Source organism: Vipera berus (assembly GCF_964194415.1).
Source record: "Vipera berus genome assembly, chromosome: 3".
NCBI lineage: Eukaryota > Metazoa > Chordata > Lepidosauria > Squamata > Viperidae > Vipera > Vipera berus.
This window is the reverse complement of record NC_138204.1, coordinates 15744168-15770329: the sequence shown is the minus strand read 5'-3', so window position 1 is coordinate 15770329 and position 26162 is coordinate 15744168. Positions and strand designations below refer to the sequence as shown.

The 26162-nt window shown below is 39.9% G+C and overlaps 1 protein-coding gene across 1 annotated transcript; it reads left to right on the top strand.

Moving 5' to 3' along the window:
• Positions 1-1461: 1461 nt before the first annotated feature.
• Positions 1462-18573, top strand: PCK1 (phosphoenolpyruvate carboxykinase 1; the record flags this gene model as incomplete). The annotated part of the gene is made up of 9 exons (XM_081325358.1): positions 1462-1685; positions 5286-5467; positions 7660-7863; positions 8803-8990; positions 10816-10978; positions 12781-13005; positions 13111-13242; positions 16136-16231; positions 18119-18573. The coding sequence occupies 9 exons, from the start codon at positions 1462-1464 to the stop codon at positions 18571-18573; spliced, it is 1869 nt and encodes a 622-aa protein (XP_081181484.1).
• Positions 18574-26162: the final 7589 nt, after the last annotated feature.

Here is a 26162-nt window from a genome sequence, read left to right as displayed (position 1 = left end):
CCAGAAATTAATGATTCTCCCTACTTTTGAAAAAAACAAAAACAGGAAAGGAATGAAATAGTTGAATCTACTGAGATCTAGACTGGAAGATGAGAGAACAATTTGGTTCCCTGAAAACAAAGCAAGATTGGAAGAAGTATCCAAAGCAATGGACCTCTGACCCTTCTTCCAAGCCAAATTAAAATGTTTCCATTCATCCAGAATATGGGAACCGTGAGATGTGAACAGAATGCAAACATTGCCTTGGCTGCTCTTGAATTGCTATTTAGTCCTTCTCCTTTCTTCCTCTCTTAGGGAGAATCCAAAGGGTAGGAAACACACCCAGGGCAAGCCTCCAGTTCGCAGGCAACAGGCCGTTACTGTGACGACAAAACCTGCTTTTCTAAATACTACACAGAAGTGCCCTTAGTCTCAGCTGCTGCAACCATCTGCTCTGTGTGCTCAGCCTTTCACTTCTACTGAGAAATGACGACAGGTTTACCCCCCTCCCCTCCAATCAGGGCTAGAACTGGGCCAAAGGTTGGTCAAGCCAAGGCATTTCGTAAAAGGGACTTTAAAAAAAAATACTGAGAAGACAAGAGGTCTGAAGAGCATCTACTTCAAACACTCATTAATTGAGCCTGTTAAATGATAACCCCTTTGTGACTACTGTTTGTCGGATGTTTCTGTGGATATCCATCCTTGGCAAGATGTCAGAAGAACTTTTCCCTGGGGTGACTGAAGAGACAAGCCCCCTTTACCTTGAGTGGTGGGACGGACTAAGTAAGACAGAGTATTTAAGGAAGGAAAAACCAGAACTCCCAGGAAGAATTTTAATAAGCAGCATCATGTTCTTTGAAAGGACCAACTAAATATTCTCCAAAGGTAAGAATTGAAACTACTCTGGTAAAGTAAGTATTTACATGTATAACACCTGCATGCATCTTGATATTTTGATTTTGTTAAAAAAAAATTATTTACTTTTTTGCGAATTGTGAATTTGATTTGTGATGACTTGTATTGCTTAGTCTGAAAAAATTGCTTCTCTTTTTGAGAAAAGTTATAAATTAGTGATAGAACATATTCATACCATGCAAAAAAAAAATCCTGGTGTTTCTCTTCCTGGCTTCTACTCTTGATGTTTTGAATTTGGGATACTGCTAGTACAGTATTTTCTTCAGTTTTGTTGCATTCCAGAACCTATCAGTTCTAACTCAGCCAATGGATTGGTAGAAATAGTTTCAAAACATCTAGTGAGTAACAGGTTGTTCACCCCTTGCTGTAGATAGTACATCCATTTGTTTGGTTTAGTTCAGTTGAAGGCAGTATCCATTCTTATCTCCTTAAATGTTTTTTTGCTAAACAATTATAAATTTTGATGAATTAAAGGCAACACACTATCTTTTTCCTCTCTGTAATTTGCAGTTCATCTCATAGGCTAAATATTCTCATTATCATCCTCACTTGTAAAAAAAACAGGCAATGCCACCCCAAGTGCAAGCACGAATGAATGCCACTCCAAAAGTGGTCCAAGGAGACTTGAAGAGCCTGGCACCCAACGTGAGGAAATTCATTGAAAGCAATGCCAAGCTGTGCCAACCAAAGGCCATCCATATCTGTGACGGATCAGAGGATGAGAACAAAAAGATCTTGGAGCTGATGTTGGAACAAGGCATGATCAAGAAGCTTAGGAAATATGAAAATTGGTAAGGGACCAGCATTATGTGGTGTGTGAAGCCAAATACAATGTTCCTTTCCTTAGGGCTTTCCCCAATTTGTACTTAGCGGTGGTATATTGGCTTGAAATAACTTTTATTTCCTCTGTGTTTCATCCCTTATTCCAGCATTGTCCCAAAGCATCCTGAAAGTCTGTACAAAACCTGTTGGAGGGACATCTCGAAGTGACCAGGAAGAGAGGCAATAGAGAAAAGATAGGGATCCACTATGGGGCAGCATATTTCATGCCAGACTAGGTCAACGAAGAATGCAGAATAGATCAGCTCAGCAATAGGGATCTGTCCATAAGTAGCTAGTGTCTTAATGCCATTAATTTAATTTTCTTCCTGGATAGTTCAATGTAGGGAAGAATAAAAACCAAAGTTCCTTTTCTTTTTTTCTACATTTTTTCCAATACACAACTGCCACTCTTTAATGGATGTGCCATATTTTTAGTGGCTACGTAGCTATCAAAATATCAATAGGTAAAGATTTTCTCATTATTGAATGTCTTTGCCCGAGAAAACTTCAGGTAGCAATATTTCTCAAAATCATTAGTTTTCTTCTACAAATTCCACCTTTTCTTTGCCACTTTGTAGTAATTCTACTTTTAATTTTTGGGATCTGTCTTCTTTGTGCAGAAAAGATGAAATGAAATCAAGTAAGGCATTCAATCTTTGTAAACACAGAGTAAATGTAACACGCGGGGTTGGAAGCACATTTCTGGTCTGGGTAAGCAACTATAAAACAAATTTCTAGAAACTGGTATCTGGAGTGCAGACCAGCTCTCTCCTTTTCCAAACTTTAGGGAGAAATTTTATCAGTTTATTTCTTCAACTAATTACACATGCAGCACATTAAGAACACAAAATAAAACAGACAATTTAGTTGGAACCTAGAAGAATAAGACAACGGGGCAGTGGTCTCCTCTTTAGCTTCCTGCTTCACTGAAACTTAGATTTTTTTTAGGACTTGATACCACAGATTTCTCATGCCACAGGCCAAATTCCATTGCAATTTATGCCAATTCAACAATGACACCAGTTTGTGATTAGCACAAATTATGCAGTCATACCCATATAGTAACATAATTGACCCAAGTATCATAGTTTGCATCTTTGGCTTTATTGCAACGATGGACTTTTTGATTTACCAGATTTTGGTGAATAATGGAACCTTCTTCCCTACAATTAGAGGTTAAATAAATTAATTGGAGATTAGTTTAAATGACTTTTCATTGTATGTCTCATTTATACAGGAGGTCCTAAAAGTCTTAATGCAGATTAAAAAAAAAATCTACGGAAACTTTGCCACATTATTCTTAAACTATATGCAATCCTAAAATGCTTCATAAAATTTTGTTTTATTGCTTTAGGAGTCAATATTGAGACTAGCATAGGAAGGAGATATGTTAATATTTTCCTTCCTAATAAGCAAACGGCAACTCCTGAAAATCAGGAGGAAAGCAGGAAGGAATAGAGACAGAGATAGAGATATGCACATACATACACAGACACACATGCACACATATGTATATATTGCAGGTATGTGTGTATAAATGTATATATGTATGTAAAAAATATTTGTATCCCACCTGTATTATATTTTACCTATAACTCAAAGCAGCAAACATATCCAATACACATTCCTCCTACTATTTTTTCTAGAACAACACCCTGTGAGGTGGGTTGGGCTGAGAGAAACTGACTAGCCCAAAGTCAGCCAGTTGACTTTCATGGCTAAGGTGAGACTAGAACTCATAGTCTCCCGCTTTCTAGCCTCATACCTTAACCACTAGACCAAACTGGCTTTATATGCATACATATATACATACAGTGTTCCGTGCGCCTTTGGCGTCTAGTCATGCCGGCCACATGACCACGGAGACGTCCTTGGACAAGCGCTGGCTCTTCGGCTTTGAAACGGAGATGAGCACTGGCCCCTAGAGTCGGAAACGACTAGCACGCATGTGCGGGGGAACCTTTACCTTTATACATACATACATACATACATACATACATACATACATACATACTTGTGTGTGTGTGTGTGTGTGTGTGTGTAGTTCCACTTTCAAGGAAATGCAACTGCAGTTCTCATTTCTTTTCATTATTGTCTCTAAGATGAGGCAGCAGCTTCAAATGACTTTTGGGTAGCATTCTGCATAGAGGCATTGTCTATGTACAATGTTATACCTCTTGTTCTTTGAAGTTTAGTAAGCTAAAATACAGTAGGTCCTAAGCATATTGCTAAAATAATAAATGATTTAGGTCTGTTCTTAAGATGTAGATAACCTCACAGGGACATGGCAGGATACTGGGAAAAGGCCAAGAAACAGGCATAGAGATTGTGGACATAAATAGTCATAGTTAAGTGCTCCATATGAACCAAGTATATACCATGAAAACTTGATCTTTCTCCTTTCACTAAAATTTTCTGTAATGCGTTATGGTTAATTTGTCTCTCCCTTGAGTAGCACGGATAAAAAATATTGCAAAGATTTATCTTTTTTTCAAAAGTCAGAAAGTATGCCCTATCTTAAATATTTCCATGTGTTGGAATTTTTTGATCAGTTAATTTTTTGTAGAATAAAAATAATAGAATAACAAGTTTTTTTGCCGAGAAGATTTGGTAGAAGTTTCCTAAATGACCATGAATATTTAGGCAACATCTGGATATTGCTTTTAAGCATTTGGCAAAGAAGAGTCTTGAGAGAGGTGATCACCCAATTTCTCCAATTGTAGAGTTTTTGATTCATCTGTATGTGTGTATGCACTTGTGTAGAGAAAAACATCTTTGGGACAGTTTTGGAATAAAAAACAGAAAGAGAATACTGACTGTGGTGGGTGAGGGGTTTCAAAAAAGTCAAGATGGCAATTACAGTTGCACAATGAAAGCCTTTTTTAAAATTCTTGCATATGCAAAATACATAAAAAGCAGATATGACTTCATACAGACATGTTTACCATCGTGGCTTTTTCGATGCCCTAAAGATTCTCCCAGGCTGAAAGTATCTTGAGATCTCTCTAATATTCCAATGATGGAGTCTGAATATTCCATTCTAGAAACTCTAGAAGTTTTAATGTTTGGAAATAAATATAAAGCGTCTGGAAGTTTTAATGTTGGGAAATAAATATAAAGCTTCTGGAAGCTTTAATGTATGGAAGTAAATATAAAGCATCTGGAAGTTTTAATGTTTGGAAATAAATATAACAAGGCATTTCCATTATTTTTCATTCCAATTAGTAATGGGGAATGCACCACACTATTTTAGATAATGAGGTGGTTATTGCTTATTTTATCTCCGTTCTGCTTCTCCTCCGTAAAAGTAGTTTTAAAAAGCTAGCTGAGAACCTAGCAGGAGTTGGGCTCCGTTTGTGAAATGTCTCTGTCAAGAATAAAGTCATTTTCATTAGCAAAACATCACTAGGAGCAAATGGTTTGACTGCACTTAAATAAATAATATTCCTTTCACGATCCAGCATTGTGTGATGCTAGACTGTCTTGAGATAAGGAGAAATTGAATTGGATTTCTGTCATTTTTATTGCTCACATGACAAGTGTAAATGTTCAGCTTCTCATCTCCACAGCTGGTTAGCTTGCACAGATCCAAGGGACGTGGCCAGAATTGAAAGCAAAACTGTAATTGTGACTCCAGAGCAGCGAGACACCATCCCGATCCCCAAAAGTGGAGTGAGCCAGCTGGGACGATGGATGTCGGAGGAAGACTTTGAGAAAGCCTTCAGGGTCAGATTCCCTGGGTGCATGGAAGGTAGAAACCCAAAAAAGAATTTTATTGTTAGAATTAAAATACAGCAGCTCCTATCCATGGTGAGATAGAAGAACAATGCTTCAAAGATGTTCACAAAACATTTTTTTTTCATTTGTTCCATGGCTAAGCAATCCTTGTAAGCCCAACAAAAAGAGCAAATTCTGTTAATAATGAAGTGAGTGTGAACACCACAGCCAATGATGCCTTTATTATAATTATTTTTACCTCTGGAAAACCAGTAGAATGATGATTTAACTACAGTTACGTTTGGGTGGGCCTGTAATGCCAGTTATTTAATACTAGCTCTCTTTAGGTTTGCTAGACTGCTGAAGTAACATCTGGATTTGGACAGACAGCAGTATATAACTTTTGAACTACTGTTTTGGAATCCAGTCATCTACTTCTTCAAATGTATTTCCTGAAGGATTAGAATGGGCCAGACCAGGGGTCGGCAACCTTAAACACTCAAAGAGCCACTTGGACCCGTTTCCCAGAGAAAAGAAAACACTGGGAGTCACAAAACTTGTGTGCGAGGGGGGAGCTTGATTGAAGCAGTGTCGTAGCGTGGGGGGTGCAGGGGGGGCCGGCCACACCAGGTGCAACATCTGGGGGGGCGCGCTCGCACTCGCAGCTCTCTGCCCCTGCCTGGCTCACTCACTCTCTCTCACTGCAGTGCTGGCTATGCGAATCCGATCCGAGCCGCCGGGTCGCCGCCCACTGTGGAGGGGGGGTGTGCCAGGCGTGCGGTGCGGTGTGGAGAGAGACCGAGGGACTATCTGGGGGAGGAACAGTGCAGCGGCCGGGTGCTTGCCCCGGGTGCTGACAACCCACGCTACGCCACTGGATTGAAGAGTTTAATTTAAAAGAAATAGAGGCTGCTGTGTATGATCTCTCTCTCTCTCCCTCCCTCCCCCTCCCTCCCTCCCTCCCTCCCTCTCCCTCCCTCTCTCTCCCTCTCCAATCTTCTGCTCCTCTGGCAAGCTGGCTTCACGTGGTTCTCCAACAAGCTGACACACATTCTTATTGGGCTGGCTCTCCTTCCCTTGGTCTGCCAGTCCTCTTCCCCCACTCAGTGTGAGTGTGTGTGTGAGAGAGGGAGAGGGAGGGAGAGAGCTGCTGCTTTCTGCTGCTCCCTGCGGAGATGCAGCAAAGGCTTGTTGGAGAACAGTGTGAGGCCACTCTCTTTTTACACACACACACACACACACACACACACACACACACACACACACAGAGAGAGAGAGAGAGAGAGAGAGAGAGAGAGAGAGAGAGAGAGAAGGGAAACGCTAGTGCCTCTCTCTGTCTCTCTCTCTGCAAATGGCGGAGGACGACTGGGAGCCGCAGGAAAAGGCTGAAAGAGCCGCATGCAGCTCCAGAGCCGCAGGTTGCTGACCCATGGCCCAGACTGATCATCAGCCAAAATAAGTTGCTGTTGTTCAGCTGTTTCCTTCCCTGAGAGCTGCCCTCCCCCTTATTTTTTTTCAAACATCTTCCCTTGGAGATGTTCCAGAACGTCTGCAAAACTTAAAGGTTTCCCAATATTATGTCCTCTTTGATGATCAAGTTGTCATATCTGCCCTTTGAACCTCCTTAGTGAGAACACAATTTCCACCAAGATAGAATGAGTCTGCAGTCTACACTTACCCTCTAAACTTAAACTTGGAACAGCTTAGCGATACCTTGCTGGAGTTTGGCATACATTTGCAGTAAAACATGGGGCTAAAGAGTAGTAATCAATAAATCCAACTCCCATTAACTGGCAGAATGTTTGCTTAATTCTTCGGAATTTGGAATCTGGCCCTTACAGGCTGATTTTGCCAGATGTTAACCTAGTATTAAAATGATTTGTACCCAAGTTCTGTAAACAAAACAAAACCTTTACCCATAAATGCGCATTTTATTGGAGAAGGAGGAAAAGAGTATCGAAGAGTATTGTTAACCTGGTTCCCCCAGATGTTTTGAACACAGGCTCAAAATGATGGGAGTCTAGTCCAACTGCAGGCTGTCTGAATGGGGAGAATAACAGAGCTGGGAGGGACATTGGAGGTTTTCTAGTCCAACCATCTCCTCAAGCAGGAGACGCTATACTGTTTTGGACAAATGGCTGTCCAATCTTTTCTTAAGACTAGTATATAACTTAGTAGAGGTTTATAATTTTGTTTAGGATTCTATCCTCTCATTCTCTTTTGCAGGTCGCACCATGTATGTCATTCCATTCAGCATGGGACCGATTGGTTCTCCTTTATCCAAGTTTGCGATTGAGCTGACTGATTCTCCTTATGTGGTGGCCAGTATGAAAATTATGACTCGTATGGGAACATCTGTCCTAGAGGCTTTGGGTGATAAAGAATTTGTAAAATGCCTCCATTCGGTTGGGTGCCCTTTACCATTAAAAAGTAAGCCATTCTTAAGCTAAAATATACTTTGTTCATTCTCTCTTTCCCAAACGATCATTGTCATCGTTAATTTATTTACCAAGTAGAACATTTAGAGTGCTGTAGTTATGGAGTTGCCAAGTATCTCTTTGAATAAGAGATGCTAAGTTGGGACTGGTTGGTCATTAAATGCAACAAACCAGAAATTATTCATCAAAGAAGGAACCAGCAAAGCATTCCTAAATATTTTGGGGTTCTTCCAAATGACTCAATTGTAGCTTGGATGAGAAAATTAAGTGCGATCTTGTCTACTGTTTCCCATCACATCCTTTTCTCAAAGCACCCAGGAAGAATTAGCGTTTTTCAAAGAACGTGGTCTACTGCAAACCACTGTATCACTGCTAGATGAGGAAATAATTCTGCACCGTATTATGACTCGATTTTTATTTACCAGACAGAAGATTAAGGAATACAGGTAGTCCTTGACTTATGACCACAATTGAGCCCAAAATTTTTGTTGCTAAGTGAGACATTTGTTAAGTGAATTTTGCCCCATTTTACAACCTTTGTTGCTACATTTGTTAAGTGAATTACTGTAGTTGTTAAGTTAGTAACGCAGCGGTTAAATAACTTGCTGGTCGGAAGATCGCAAAAGGTGATCAGAGGACCCCAGGGGACTGCAACTGTCGCAAATGCATGCCAGTTGCCAAGGGTCTCAATTTTGATTTCCTGACCCTGGAGATGCTGCAACGGTCATGTGAAAATGGTCATAAGTCACTTTTTTCTCTGCTGTTCTAACTTTGAGCAGTCACTAAGTGAACTGTTGTAAGCTGAGGACTACCTGTCTATCCACGCTGCATAGTTTCGAAAGGGTGCATGGTAAAAATACAAAAAAAACAGATGTAACATTTATTCAAGAGATCAGCCGGAAGTTAACAAGTTCTGTTTTGCTTCTTGTAGAGCCTCTAGTGAATAACTGGCCATGCAATCCAGATTTGACGTTGATTGCTCACATCCCTGATCACAGGGAGATCATTTCATTTGGAAGTGGCTACGGTGGAAACTCTCTTCTAGGAAAGAAATGCTTTGCTCTCAGGATTGCCAGCAGGATTGCCAAGGAAGAAGGCTGGCTTGCAGAGCACATGCTGGTGAGAAAGGTTTTAATGACTAGATTATTTTCAATTCCAGCGGCTTACAATCTAAAGCACAAATCAATGTGTTGTTACATGGCACATGGGATTCGACCCGCCAAACTGCCGACCTTCTGATCGACAAGCTCAGCGTCCTAACCCACTGAGCCACCGCGTCCCTTTGATAGATAGGCATCCACTAGAAAAATATTTTTTAAGAGTTTGAATCAGCATGTCTTTCTGACTTGAGTAATAGGAAAAAAAATGTCATGGAGAATGGGAGCCCAAGTAGAATATTGACTATACTATATTGACTTATAGTAGACTATAAGGTCAATTCTATTCTCTGTATGTTATATTCCCTGAGTGTGTCCTGCACACCTGGCTCAGAATGCCCAATTTTGGAATACTGTTAAATTAAACCATATAACATCTACAAGTCCAAAAATTATGCTGGGATACTGTGCTCCCAGTAAAACCAAAGTAATTTCTCCATCATCAACCTATGGTATCTTCCAGAATCATTCAACTACAGCAGGGGTAAGCAACCTTGGCTGTTTTATGACTCGTGGACTTCAACTCCCAGAATTCCTGAGCCAGCCACGCTGAGGGGAAAGGGAGAGGTTTCCAAGCTGAGCCATGCTGGCTCAGGGATTCTGGGAGTTGAAGTCCACGAGTCATAAAACAGCCAAGGTTGCCTACCCCTGGACTAGAGGTAATCCTTGATCGATGACCACAACTGAGCCTAAAATTTCTGTTACTAAGCAAGACAGTTGTTAAGTGAATTTTGTCCCATTTCACAATCTTTCTTGCCACAGTTGTTAAGCGAATCACTCCAGTTGTTAAGTTAGGAATACGGTTGTTAAGTGCATTCGGCTTTCCCTTTGATTTTGCTTGTCAGAAGATCATAAAAGGGGATCACGTGACCCCGGCCACTGCAACCCTCATAAATATGAGTCAATTGCCAAGTGGCTGAATACTGATCACGTGACCCTGGGGATGCTGCAACAGTCCTAAGTGGGAAAAATGGTCATAAGTCATGTTTTTCAGTGCTGTTGTAACTTTGAACAGTCACTAAATGCACTTTTGCAAGGGTTACCTGTATTGTGCCAAAATAATAATGAGGATAGGCTTCATCCCAAAGGCTGAGGGATGCTTTGAAGAAGTTGTAAGTTACAGTTTCCATCAAAAGATGGGTTAGACAAGGAGCAAAATACTTAAATATGGAAAATTCATGCATAGCAACCAGAAGAATGGATTTGGCACTGTGAGATAAAATTTATGCCTAACATATTTTTCATGAGATGCCTATTTTGATGTTAAAGCAGTAGTCCTTGAATGGTTTGAGTAGGATTAAAAATAAAACTTTAAAAGGGTATGTTTATTTGTGAGTCAGCCAGAGTCATTCATTCAGGGTTAGGCAGCAGATGTGTATTTATTTATTTATAACATTTATGTTCTGCTTCTCATCTCAAGTGGGATTTTCTCAAACAGAAAAGTATAGGCACTCTGAAGAAAATGTATATACATCTATACAATTTTAGCATAGTGTACACTAGGGGTGTCCAACCTTGGTAACTTTTAAGATTTCAAATTCATGCTGGCTGGGGAATTCTGGGAGTTGAAGTTTACAGGTCTTAAAGTTGCCAAGATTGGACACTCCTGGTGTAAACTACAATCTGACACTGCCTGAACTATATTTCACCTGCAACAAGCCTAGTTGAAGTCACACACAATTTCAGAATAATGACAGGTTTGAACATTTCATACATCTTAATGTTTTTGCTTGTGCTGCATGGTGAGGTTTGGGGAAAAAAAGACATTGCTTGTGTTTTTAAAACAGATTTTAGGAATCACAAATCCAAAAGGTGAAAAAAAATACTTTGCAGCGGCTTTTCCTAGCGCATGTGGAAAAACCAACCTGGCTATGATGAATCCATCTTTGCCAGGGTGGAAAGTGGAATGTATTGGAGACGATATTGCTTGGATGAAATTCGATGACAAAGGTAATTGACTTAGAATTCAGCTGGGAGTTGATGGTCCAAAAACCCTGTTTCAGTTAGGTAGGAAACTATAGTCATCTATATCTTTTCCCTCCTAACAGTTGTGTTGTTGTTCCAAGAAGGGAAAAGGTAAGGATTAATTTGTAGACATTTGAGACAGTCATCTGTGTGCACTATTTATTTATTGAATTTATATCCTCAGGCAGTCAAAATCGACTTTGCAGTTTGCATGATATAAGGCAACAGTAAAATATCCATGGCATAAATTAAAAACTTCTAAAGCAAAATTATTTCATAAGATACACCCACTTACCAGTAAAAGTAAATTGATGGCAAAATCCAAGCTAGAACGCTTTACAAAATAATTCAGTTTTAAGTATCTTCCTGGGAGCCTTCAGCAAGGGGCGGGGGGGCAGTTCAATTTCAACAGTGAGATTATTGCAGAGATCTGGCACTGCTACTGAGCTTCCAAGAAGTAGGGCCAATAAGCAGTTTTTGCTGCAATTACCTTATAAGATATACCAGTTATAGTTGGAGTCAAGGGTTCTGCAGATGCCAAGCCCTGGGCCTTAGAACGATTGTTCTCTTTCTCTAGTATTCTGGATTGCTTTATAGAATGAGAGGTAATAAAGGATGTGGCAAGAAGTGGCAAGCCCTTGAGACTTAGTCGCTTACAAAAATGGGAGAATATTCCAACATTCCCAGGAGAGAATATAGTGGCAGTTAGAGGGGCGGGCTGGGAAATTGCACATTTTGTGAATGCAGGTGATTAAGTGAAGGAGGGGAAGAATCCTAAATGATCATTTAAGAGGCTCAGGATATTTCAACTTTGGTCATTTCACAGTTAGGGTAACCTGCCCCCATGCTGTCACTATCCTTCCATGCCAGCTTAAATTTTGGGAGTAGTTACCCCACTTCAATCAGAGAGTACCAGATGGAATTAAGGAATACAAAAATAATAGTAATAGTAATAAAGTTGGAAGGGACCTTATAGGTTATCTAGTCCAACCCCCTGCTCAGGCAGGAAACCCTACACCATTTCAGATAAATGGCTGTCCAATCTTCTTAAAAACTTCCAGTGTTGGAGCATTCACAGCCTCCAGAGGCAGGTAATTCCACTGATTAATTGTTCTAACTGTCAGGAAGTTTCTCCTTAGTTCTAGGTTGCTTCTCTCCTTGATTAGTTTCCAACCTTTGCTTCTTGTCCTGTTTTCAGGTGCTTTGGAGAATAGGCGGACTCCCTCTTCTTTGTGGCAGCCCCTGAGATATTGGAAAACTGCTATCATGTCTGCCCTTGTCCTTCTCTTCATTAGACTAGACATACCCAATTCCAGCAACCGTTCCTTATATGTTTTAGCCTCCAGTCCCCTAATTACACCCTAGAGGCGAAAGAAAGGAAAGGCTACAGCAGAGTTGGGTAAAGACTGGGTTTGATGAATGTTCAGAGGTAAGTCCCAAAGGTGTTTTTTTTTTCAAAGACAACTGGACTTTCTTCGTTTTTGCTTGAAGGCGTTTCATTTCTCATCCAAGAAGCTTCTTCAGTTCTTGGATGAGAAGCAAAAACGTGTTCAAGCAAAAGCAAAGAAAATCCAGTTGCCTTTTGAAAAAAAGCACCTTTGGAACAACCATGACTTGGGATGACTGAGAATCTCTATCGACCTTTCAGAGGGAGGAGAATAAGCAGCGATGAATGGGCAGAAAGAGGAGCAGATGATGGTAATAGAAAAGATCCCTACTGCCTCTCTGGCATCTTAGCCACCAGGTGAATGATATCTGAAAGTAGCATCTTACCTAATGTTTCCTAGGTAATTTAAGAGCCATCAATCCAGAGAATGGCTTTTTTGGAGTTGCTCCTGGAACCTCTATGAAAACCAACCCCAATGCTATGAAGACAATAAAAAAGAATACCATCTTCACCAATGTAGGAGAAACTAGTGATGGAGGCATATATTGGGAAGGTATTGATCAGGAGCTTCCATCAGGAGTCACACTCTTATCTTGGAAAAAGAGAAAATGGACTGCCGAGAATGGTATGAAGGAGACCTATCCTTCCATTTCTCTATTATTTGGGTTGCATTTTTGGTTAGTGCAATGATGAAAATGTGACATATATTTGTCTGAATATATTTGAACAGAGGAGCCTTGTGCTCATCCCAATTCCCGATTCTGCTGTCCTGCTAGCCAGTGTCCTATTATTGATCCTGCCTGGGAAAATCCAGAAGGAGTCCCAATTGAAGGCATCATATTTGGAGGACGGAGACCTGAAGGTAAGAACTGCAAACTAAGATAATGGCTCCTTCAGCTTAAAACAGCATTAAAAAAAATTCGGAGTCATTTGTGTAAATTAGGATGTCTGAAAAATCAGCTTTGATAGCTTTCAAATTACATTACGGAAAAGAAAGGAAGAAAAAACAACAACGGACGTGCCAGGCAGAAGAAGACCAACCCATCTTTTTCTGTGTCTGAGATGAAAAGTTAATTGTCTTAAATTATAAGAAGTCAGAATTCAATTAAATATTACAAATTCACATTAAGAGTGGCTTGATAGTAGACTAGTGACAGTCCATTTCCTCATTAGTGACTTACGGCATCTTCATAGCACCACTCAATCCCTATTGAAATGATATGAAGCCTATCATTACTGCTATTTTGCTTTGATGACTAGAAGATGTATAGGAAAATGACCAGAGAGAGAAGACAGGTCCCCTGTTTTTGGTTATCTTTATGCAGAGCTAGACACGCGTCTCCCAGAGATGCCTTAATTTTAATTCCTTCTTTGAACAGAGAGGTTGAATAAAATGGCCTCTTCTGAGCCATGATTTTAGGCCATCTGCAATTTTTTAAAGTCAGCTAGGCTGCTGCGGAAAAGAAGGATATTTCTTAGCAGAATAACTGATATGGTTTATTTAATTTAATTTAATTTAATTTAATTTAATTTAATTTAATAATTTAATTTAATTTAATTTAATTTAATTTAATTTAATAATTTAATTTAATTTAATTTAATTTAATTATTTAATTTAATTTAATTTAATTTAATTTGGAGAAAAGCAAGGTTTTACACCTAGGTCAGAAAAACCAAAGGTATAAGTACAGATTAGGGACGCGTTGGCTCAGTGGGTTAGGACATTGAGCTTGTTGATCAGAAGGTTGGCAGTTTGGCGGTCGAATCCCGAGTGCCGTGTAACAGAGTGAGCGTGCCTGTTACTCGTCCCAGCTTATGCCAACCTAGCAGTTCGAAAGCACATAAAAATGCAAGTAGAAAAATAGGGACCACTACGGTGGGAAGGTAACAGCGTTCCATGCACCTTTGGCGTCTAGTCATGCCGGCCACATGACTACGGAGACGTCCTCGGACAAGCGCTGGCTCTTTGGCTTTGAAACAGAGATGAGCACCGGCCCCTAGAGTCGGAAACGACTAGCACGCATGTGCGGGGGAACCTTTACCTTTACCTTATAAGTACAGATTAGGTGAAACCTGACTCAAAAACAGTAACTGTAAGAAGGACCTTGGAGTCCTAGTGGACGGTCACTTAAACATGAGTCAGCAGTGTGCAGCAGCAGCGCCAAAAGCTAACACAATCCTTGGTTGTATGAACAGAGGCATAGAATCAAAATCATGTGAAGTATTAGTACCACTTTATAAAGCCTTATAAAGCTTTATAGACCACACCTGGAATACTGCATACAGTTTTGGTCACCACATTACAAAAAAGATGTAGAGACTTTGGAAAAAGTGCAAAGAAGAGCAAATAAGATGATTAAGGGCCCAGAGACAAAAACATGTGAAGAAGTGTTGCAGGATTTGGGTATGACCAGTCTAGAGCAACATCACGCGACATGTCGCAATGTTGCAACATCACGCGACATGTCGCAATGTATCATGACTTTTTTTCCATTGCCGGCAATGGGGTGGGTGGGTGCGGTTTCGGCATGACGCATCCAGCCCATAGGCTGGCAGTTTGACACCCCTGGTCTAGAGAAAAGAAGGCCTAGGGGTGACATGATAGCAGTAGTCCAGTATTAGAGAGGCTGCCACAAAGAGGATGGGGGTCAACTTATTTTCCAATGCACCAGAAGGCAAGACAAGAAACAATAGATGGAAACTAATCAAGGAGAGAAGCAACCTGGAATTAAGGAGAAACTTCCTAACAGTGAGGACAATTAACCAGTGGAACAGCTTGCCATCAGAAGTTGTGGGTGCTCCATTACTGTATGTTTTAAAGAAAGGACAAGACAGCCACCAGTCTGAAATGGTATAGGACCTCCTGCTTGAGAAGAGGGTTGGACTACAAGACCTCCAAGGTCCCGTCCAGCTCTATTTTGATTGATTGGTTGATTGGTTGGAGTTGCAGTCCCAATGTTTCTATAGGGCACCAGATTGATGGAACTGGCTTATAGTGTCTAAGGTAAAGGTAAAGGTTCCCCCGCACATGCATGCTAGTCGTTTCCGACTCTAGGGGCCGGTGATCATCTCCGTTTCAAAGCCGAAGAGCCAGCGCTTGTCCGAGGACGTCTCCGTGGTCATGTGGCCGGCATGACTAGACTCCAAAGGCGCACGGAACGCTGTTACCTTCCCACCGTAGTGGTCCCTATTTTTCTACTTGCATTTTTACGTGCTTTCGAACTGCTAGGTGGGCAGAAGCTGGGACGAGTAACAGGCGCTCACTCTGTTACGCGGCACTCGGGATTCGACCCGCCAAACTGCCGACCTTCTGATCAACAAGCTCAGCATCCTAACCCACTGAGCCACCGTGTCCCTTATAGTGTCTAGCTGTAGTTAATTTGCAAGCCATCATAGCTTTCATGGTACATATAGAATAGTTCTTAGATAGCCTTTGATCAGAGAAAGTCACATATTCTTGCTATTCACAATATTCTCTTCCCACCACAAGTATTACTCATCAATACCTTTGCAGAGGCAAAGGGGCCATAGCTAACATAAACCTCCTTCCCTGACTCTTTGTACCTTAAGACAGATAGAACTGTTTACATTCTGAATAGATTAGATAAGCCACTGGGAGGATGGCTATGCAGTGATCCCAAATTTACAAATGCTGGTGAGCATATGCCAGCTGCCTGCCGTGATCTAAAGCAGCAAACTCAATTAGGTGTAGCACCAGTAACCTTTAAATATTCCAACCATTCTGTTTTCTCCAGGTGTGCCTCTAGTTTATGAGGCTCTTAACTGGCAGCACGGAGTATTCATTGGTGCAACAATGAGATCGGAAGCAACAGCCGCTGCTGAATATAAAGGTAAGCCAATGTGAAGTAATGCCTTGGCATTTAAACTGTGTGGCTCATTATTTTCACCTAGAAATTCTGAACATTTGAAGGAACCCACCCACCCACCCTCCCTCCCTCCCTCCCTCCCTCCCTCCCTCCCTTCCTTCCTTCCTATAAAACTTCTATGCTTTGGTGCCTAAACAATTGCCGTCCCATATGGGGCATGCAATTGGGTCATTGTGTAAATAAAGAAATACTTAATTTTATGTAGGAGGCTCTATTCTACTCTAATCTACCTTAGATCAGGGGTCCCCAACCCCCACTCTGGTACTGGTACGTGGCATGCCAGAAACCAGTCTGCGCAAACGAGCGAAGCCCCATCTGCGGGATGCAAGTAGCATGCAAATCTATACCCCCTCTGGTCCGTGTAAAAACATTTCTCCATGGAACGGATCCCTGGTGCCCAAAAGGTTGGGGACCTCTTCCTTAGATAATTATTATGTGTCCTCCACATTCAGAACCAAGACATGCTTCTGGGAAGCATGATGGATGTAGGATTCAATTTCTTGGTAGTAGAGATAAATTTGGAGAAAAAATGAGGAAAGACATCCACACAGCTTTTCAGGAATTTTTATTTTATTTTATTTTATTTTATTTTATTTATTTTATTATTTTATTTTATTTTATTATTTTATTTTATTTTATTTTATTTTATTTTATTTTATTTTATTTTATTTTATTTTATTTTATTTTATTTTATTTTATTTTATTTTATTTTATTTATTTTATTTTATTTTATTATTTTATTTTATTTTATTTTATTTTGCCATTGCCAGATTTGTCTATCAAGGGGGAAGAAGATGCGGGATCAGATGGATTTTACCTAACCAACAGAAAAAAAGTTATTTTATGCTCGTTCTCCTTCACTTACAGAAATTTGATTGGATAGGCAATATTTCACTTTCAGAGATTAGTGTGCCTACTTAGGCAAGACTGCGTGTACTTTTGTGTGTGCGTGTATGCGTGTATTTTGCAAGCTTGGTTCCTACAGATTTACCTTCTGCACCTTGTAATCCACACAACAGTTCCTTGAAATTAAAGAGATGTGATTTTTTTTATCACATTGTCTGTTTTAATATAGCAATGGAGAGAAGAAAATAGATCATGGGGTTGAATAATTAGTGAAACAGTCCAGATCTGACAGATGATATGGGAGAATGGAACTTTAATGCTTGCTGTGGTCTTGATCGTTTAATGCTGTGGTCTTGATCCTGCTCAGCTACAGGTTAAAGAAAAATTAATCATAATAACCCTTGAATACTGCGAGTCCTAAACTAAGAAGCCTAGATTAAAAGTTGCTTGATTTTGACTACTACAAGTAGTCCTCGACTTAACAAAAGTTCATTTATTTATTTTTATTTTATTTAATTCCATTTATATCCTGCCCTTCTCCGAAGACTCAGGGCGGCTTACCAAACTTACAACAGCACTGAAAAGAGTGACTTGTGACCATTTTTCACACTTGTGACCTCTAGTGCATTCCCGGGGTCATGTGATCGAAATTCAGACACTTGGCAACTGACTCATATTTAGGATGGTTCCACTGTCAAGTGATCTCCTTTTGCGACCTTCTGACAGTGGGAAACCCAGATTCATTTAACAGCCGTGTTACTAACTTAACAACGGCAGTGATCCACTTAACAACTGTGGCAAGAAAGGTTGCAAAATGGGGCAAAGCTCACTTAATAAATGTCTCACTTAGCAACAGAAAAGTTGGGCTCAATTGTCATAATTCAAGGATTACCTGAGTCAGATATCAAGGCTGCGTGATTTCAAGTGAGTAACTGTGGACCAAGTGATCGTAAAAATAATGGTGGTCTAATTATGAGGCCTCCCATGCTTCTTTTTTTTCCCCAGGGAAGATCATCATGCATGACCCTTTTGCCATGAGGCCTTTCTTCGGGTACAACTTTGGCCAATATCTTTCCCACTGGCTCAGCATGGCACATCGGCCTACAGCAAAACTTCCAAAGATCTTCCATGTCAACTGGTTCCGGAAAGATGAGCAAGGAAGATTCCTTTGGCCTGGCTTCGGTGAGAACTCTCGGGTGCTGGAATGGATGTTTAACCGCATCCAGGGAGAAGACTGTGCACAGCTGACAGCCATTGGCTATGTCCCCAACGACACAGGATTGAACTTGAAAGGCTTGGAAAGGGTCAGCCTCCAGAAACTGTGTAACATTTCCAAAGAGTTTTGGGAAAAGGAGGTGGAAGAAATCAAGAAATATTTTGCAGAGCACGTGAATGCCGACCTCCCATATGAGATGGAAAGAGAAGTTATTGCGTTAGAGCAGAGAATTAAACAACTGTAACATTAACTGGACACTGTAGATGGCACTTTGGAAAGAAATGTCCAGCTTTTCTAGACACTAGGCCTAGAAGTTCAGTAAAATAGTGGCAATCACAGTTATGGCCAGAAGTATCACTTGTGCAGTTTGATTGGAGAAGACCTCTTCAAGTCATTGAAATAGTTGAAGCTGCTTAGTTACCTGAAAAGCATTTGAAGCAATGATTGTAGAGTTGAGCAGCGTTAATTGCTTCATAAAATAAATGAAATAACCAGTGCTATTGCTTGATAAGCTAGTCTGCTTCCAATGCTAAGTATTGCATTCACACGTCAAGTAAGCTATTCCAGAATAGTTGTGGTTCTCCTACAACTCTTCCCTGTGTGAGTTCCTCTCCTCCTCTGTCACTGTTCATTGTAGGATGTAGAGTTTCTGCACTTCAGTAAGCAGGAGCCAAAAGATTAAAAGTCACTCAGCCCAGCAGCTGTCCCATTTTATTTTGCAACAGCATTAAGGTGGTGATAATGATATAATCCATAATATAATGATGATATCTTCACTCACTTGTCTTCTGGTACCATATTAAAGTGACCTTGAAGAGAGCTAACTGTTCCTCATGATAATGACATTCTTTGTGGTACATGTAGTACTGAGTAAAGACTTGTAGACGACTTCATTGTTGCAGCAACAGATGAGGGACCATCAGAAGAAATAATTAGCAACTAGGGTATTTTGTAAAAATGAATACATTCAAGAAATTACTACTCCATTGTGTCACACAGAAAAGCTGTTTGTATGCAAAATAATATTTTCTATGTGCCTTCAGTTTTGTATTGTAATTCTGTCCCGTATAGATGATCCCGTTATGATTCCAGAATAATAATAAAAAAATAAGCTTTTGTATTTTGGCTTCTTGGTATGTCCTCTGAATATTGCTTATAGGCACTCCAAGCTTGTGCATATTTATTTAGAAATCCCACTACAGACATTTCTGCATTGTTGTGTTGCCCCTTTCTGTCAGGACAAAAAATGGTGTCATGTTATTGGCTGTTCCATTGTTGCTGCATATTGTGCCTCTGTAAAGTTCGTTGGGCTTGCAGGACAAATTATTTTAACCATGTCTTCCACTGCATCATGTATTTCAGAATGGTGATTGTTTCTCATTTCTGAGCTTTATTTGCTTCCAGCCTCCCATGTTGCAGCTCTGTAAGATATGGGAAATACAGTTGAATTCAGTGCATACTCTGATACCATTATATCAAAATGCCTCTTTTTGGACAAACAAAATAGAATGATGAAGTGGGATCTGTCGATTCTCCACCCAACACAGTTGTAAAGCAAATGGCTTAATGCAATGTTGTTTGCAGAGAGACAGTGAAGGGTATCATAAAGTTCTCTGCTGATATTATTTTCTATTAGACATTTCCCCACGCTTTACGTTATTCTTGGCTAACCACAACTAGAGACCAAAGAGGCTGGGAAATAAAAAGATGTTTGTTCAGTGGAAGATCCACACTACATTCTTGGCCCCCGTGTAACAACAACTCCCGCTAAAAAAAGTGTAAAAACATACTCCACTCCTTTCCTCTCCTCTCCTCCTGTCCCATCCCGTCCCCTCCCCTGTGTGATGGGCATAGTGGGTAAATAACTATGTATGTAACAGTGAAATAAATAGCAATACAGGACTGAAAATTGACTTCTCCTTCATGTGTACTTCAAGGAGGACTTCAACCTTCTATGTTTGCCATTGTCTCTGAACTAAATTTACAATAATGAAAAAAGCGTGTTGAGGAGCAACTTTTCCCTCATAATGTCCTATAAGACAAGTGCTTCCAACAAATTCTGTGTAAATGTAGGTGGGTGTCTTGAGAGCTTAACCAGAACCAAGTCCACTGCATTTCCAGATTTAATTCTTTGCAATTAATTGAGCGTAGTTTGATCTGTTGGGTCAGTAGCTAGGTCATTTAGTCAACTTTGATGAAAGAGTGAGGTAGTATCCACAGTTTTACAATTTAAACGTATTTAAACCATAACACTAGCATAATGGGTAGATCAGGTAGATCAGACAGGAAACCCAATCCAATGAACTAATTCTATTTTATTATAAGCCAGCATTAACAGAATCTTGCAGGTCTGAAGGTACAAATCTGGCACCATCTCATTTACAATCTGAGAACCCAGAGGACGGGTCCCTTCCGAGCCTCTTTCTCAGCTGTGGACTGTGACCTCTCTTATCTGACTGTTCCATATGCAGCACTTTTTTCGCCCCATATTTCAAGATCTTTTGCACATACTATTACAGTAATAGCATGAATAAAACAGTTGGTTTTGGTTTTGGTTGGCCTGATAGAAACACAATTGGGAACAGATATTCATATTTGTTGCGTACATATATAACCCCATATACATTGTGTATGTTTATGCATTTATTTATTTACCATATTTCTACCTATTTGCACTCCAGAGACTCAGCAATGTTATAAACACACGCATCCTACACACGCATCACACACACATACATTTGCAGACTTCATGACGGCTTAGATAAGTCCCTTGCATTTTCTTAGCAAGCCTTTTAGAAGTCTTGCATTTCCTTAACAAGCCCGGTGGGTGGTGTTGTCCTTGGTGTTTCAATGCAGGATAAATTAAAAAGTGTTTGTGGATTGATGGAGCATCACATGTTGTGGAGAAAACAAGGGGCTCTCCTTGAACTGTGGTGGGAAAGATCTGGTTGAGTGTAGGCAAGATCTTGGAGTTGCTTGTTTATATGCCTGTCAGGTTGCTCAGAGACTGGCCCAAAGTCAGCCCATGACTTTCCATGTCTGAAGGTGTACATGAACGTAACTCTTCCCAGTACTAGTCCAATACTTTCACCACTATACGAGTATACTTTATTGTGAGCCTCATTTAGCTGACCACATGATGGGCAAGAGGGAGTTGATTGGACAGGCCTTAATTTTATCCAGCCATGCAGATTTCTGTGCCCATTTCAAAGCTGGAGAAGACTTTCAATTGAAATACTTGGAGGATCTCTTCTTCTCATTCCAGATCACTTGTGATTATCTTCCTGAAACAAAATTGCTCTCTTTATTAGGGACGGTGCTTTGTTGATCCAATTCCGATTCAAGCAATGAGCAAGATGGCTGCAGCCAGGTTTGTCGTAGAGTTGACACCACAAGCATCCACAAACAACAAGAAGAAGAAATTCCCAGGTCACACCCCCTCCAGGCTGAAATTAAAATGTCCTTTCAAGGAAGGCATGATGGGTGCAGACATAAGCATGGTTTGCCCCCTTAGTGAAAGAAATGCTTATTTCTTCAAACAGTTTATTGATTTCTCAAGGTTTCATTGGTTGAATAGTTTTCTTCTGATCATCTCTCAGTTTTATTACCTATAACGTTTGATGCATACCTCACTTTTACTGTGATATGAATTGATGTTTTGTGTAGACTGCCCATCCTGCTTTCCATCTTTCAGGGTGAAGGCGTGGAATTAGAAATTTCTAAAACAAATCAATATTGAGTTGAAATTACAGTTCTCTGATGCTCTGACAGCTCATTCATATGTTTGGTGGCATGTGGGGAGGTTTTTATTCCAAAGTATCCAAAAATATTAAATATTACCTCCCTCTCTCAATTTTTGTGGTCTGCTTCCTTTTGTATTTCTTCTTCCACTCAAAATGAAATATGCATAGTGCTCCACTTACCACCACAACTGAGCCCCAATTTTCTGTTGCTAATGAGACATTTGTTAAATGAGCCTTGCCCCATTTTATGACCTTTCTTGCCACAGTTGTTAAGTGAATTACTGCAGTCATTAAGTTACTAACACGATTATAAAGTGAATCTGGCTTCCCCATTGATTTTGCTGGTCAGAAGGTTGCAAAAGAAGGTCACATGATCCCGGGACACTGCAACTGTCATGAATATGAATCACTTGCCAAGCATCTGAATTTTAATCACGTGACCATGGGGATACTACAAGGGGCATAAGTGTGAAAAATGGCCATATGTCACTTTTTTCAGTGCTGTTATAACTTTGAACAGTCACTAAATGAACTATTGTAAGTTGAGGATTACCTGTACAGGTAGTCCTCGGCTTATAACCACAATTGACCCCAAAATTTCCATTGCTAAACTGAACAGTTGTTAAATGAGTTGTACGCCATTTTATGACCCTTTCCCGCCCCCACAGTTGTTAAGCAAACCACTGCGGTTGTTAAGCAAATCTGATTTCCTCCATTGACCTTACTTGTTGGAAACCAGATGGGAAGGCCAGAAATCATGATCCCATGATCCTAAGATGCTGCAACGATCGTAAATGTGTGCCAGTTACCAAACGCTTGAATTTTGATCATGTGACAACGGTCGTATCAAGAATGAAACTTTGGCAGCTATGGTTGGTATCACAAACACAGATCAAAATTTAGTAAAGCAAATTAGAGATCCAAAATGTGCACATATAAAGAGGATATATAATGCTTTAATTGAATTGGATTCGGAAACGGAATTGGTTAAAGATTGCATGATAAAGTGGGCACAAAATATTCAGGAACCAATCTCGTTGGACACCTGGGAGATAATTTGGGTCAGAAATGTTAAATTTACCCAGGCTCAAAATTTAAGAGAAAATTTTTATAAAATGTTTTATAGATGGCATCTGGATCCCAAGAAGTTGTCCAACATGTATCCTAATCTGCAGTCTAAGTGTTGGAGGTGTGGTAGCTTAGAAGCTACCTATTTCCACATGTGGTGGACTTGTAGAAACATAAAAGCCTTCTGGATTAAAATTTGGTGGAACATTCAAAAGATTTTTAAGAGGAAGATAAAGTTTTCCCTGCAATTGTTCTTACTGGGTATTGTTGTAAATTGTGATGTCAAAGAGACTAATCTGATGTTGAATATGATAACGGCAGCACGGTTACTGGTGGGACAATATTGGAAGAAGGACAATCTGCCCACGGTAGAAGAATGGGTGTTTAAAGTTTCTAATCTTGCAGAAATGTCCAAGATTTCTGCTTATTTAAAGGATCATTCACAGGAGAGATATATTTCAGTTTGGAGGAGATGGATAAATTATATTGAAAACAAATATGGGACCAAAAAGTTCCATTTAGCTTATGAGTAGAATTTAGTGGGATATTGTTATTGTTAGTAGTTATGCTAAGAGAGAGTTAAAGCGCAGTACGAATTTGGTTGATTGTATATTGTGTAATTTTTTATTTAGAATATGATTGTTGTAACTATAATCCTGTATTTAGCTCTGGGAAGTGGGGGGGGGAAGTGGGGGGGTTGGGGTGGGAGGGATTTGGGGATGTATTGTAAAATATTGTAAAACTCTTTAATAAAAAAAAAAGAAAGAAACTTTGGCAGCTATGTGCCTCTTCTTTTCAACTTGCCATTAGAGTAAGGGGGGGGGAGGTGTTGCCTTAGAATTAGTTAAGACGAAGAAACAAAACTCTATGATTTGACTGAAAACCACAAGAGACTGAAACCTTTCCAAGGACACTGCAGCAGGTGTGGAGAAGAAGCAGACAGTTCCCATAACAAAGTGAAATTGTTTACATGGACTACGTGAGAGAGTGGGGGTTGGGTTGGAGAAATTATTATTTAATTCTATGAACTGGTGTCTGGGAACCTCAGAGTTAGTTTTGCTTCAACATTACCATGCCATGTATTCAATAAACAGTAAGATTTTCGGAAATGGAATGATCCTAGGTTGTTTTTTTGGGGGGGAGGGGGAGGGATCTTCAAGCTGGATGTTGACAGGTCCTAAGTGTGAAAACTGGTCATAAGACCTTTTTTCAGTGCCATTGCAAGTTTGAACAGTCACTAAATGAACAGTTGTAAGTCGAGGACTACCTGTAATGAAAATTAAGGAAGGCACTGTTTAGCACTGTACTGTAAAAAAAAACAAAAACAACCCTCCTATGATTAGTCAAATACTGTATAGGAAGATAAAGAAACAAAAGAACAATATGACACCATTAAAACGTGTGGAGTGGGTGGAACCAGGCAATGAACTGAAATAAAAAGAAAACATTAGAAAATAGCGTTGTAGTAAAATGCCCTGCTAATTTAGCATCACTAGTGATGCACAGGATCTACAGCCTAAATTTCCATCTCTAATTAATTTTTATGGGCCGCTTTTTATGGAAAATCCATTCTTCTTATTTTTATATCTGCATTGGTTTTACTCCCAGTTTTCTCCTGCATCACCTCTTTTTGTTGTCTTGGGAGAAAAACTGGACAGAATCCAGCTAACTTAAAACACTTTTAAAGCTGGGCTATTCTAATGGAAGGGAGTTTAAGTAGCAATCTGACTATTAGCATCCAGCAAATGGAAAGAGCTCCTTAGAGAAAGAATGTGACCTTTGCATGAGCCTTTGTGAAGACGTTTTGCTGACTTGAGATTAAATACATGTTGGCAATTTCCCTTTCCATCTATAGAATTGAACTGGAATGGGAATAGTGACATAAATCCTCTCTGCATAGGATAGATGGACAATGTCTCTGCCACGTTCAGTATATGAAGAATTGCATTCCAAACACAGAAACACATACATCTGCACAAATAATTCAAAATAGAGGTGGAAGGGACCTTGGAGGTCTTCTAGTTCAACCCCCCTGCTTAAGCAGGTGACCCTATACTATTTCAGACAAGTCCAGTCTCTTTAAAAACCTCCAGTAACGAACCATCCACAACTTCTGAAGGCAAGTTGTTCCACTGGTTAATTGTTCTGTCTGTAAAGAAGTTTCTCCTTAATTGCAAGTTGCTTCTCTCCTTGATTAGTTTCTATCCATTGTTTCTTATCCTGCCCTCTGGTGCTTTGGAAAATAAATTTACCCCTTCTTATTTGAATACTGCTATCATGTTAGTTTAATCTTTTTTAACATTTGTATTATTGTGTTTTATTGTTGTTAGCCGCCCTGAGTCCTTCGGGAGATAGGGCAGCATATAAGTCCCATAAATAAATAAATAAATAAATAAATAAATGTCACCCCTGATCTTTTTTTTCCTCTAGACTAGCCATACCCAAAGCCTGCAACCATTCTCCTTGGAATACTAGAATACTCTAGGAATGCAACATCAGTCCTGATTTTGCACATTCATTTGCAATTTTCCTAAGTAAACAGAATACTTGGCTCATCTACTCCAATACTGTATTTCAATTAATAGCAATATGCCAATTAATAGCAGCTCTCTACCATCTGTCACAAACATCCCAAGACCCTTTTGATGGAGAATCTGGGGACTGAATCTGGGCACTTATACTTGCAATGCAATACATGCATTTCTTGCTGATCTAGGCTGTTGCACAAACTAGTTTGCTAACTAACTTTTTACTAATCACCCAGATCCTTCAGAAGAAATTTGGAAACTTCTCCTTTCCCCCACCCTTCTCATCCCATTGTTTCCCTTTCGAGAACACTGCTTGTATGCAGTAAAGAATGAATGAGAACAGCAGGGCTCTAATTAAGAAGGAATGAATTCCCCCCTTATTATGGTAAATAAAAAATTGGAATTACTGCCTCTGCTCTGTCAACAAAATTCTGCAAGCATGGCTGCATGCATAAACAAGTATGTAACTGTTACTGCTAAATATTTATAACAGA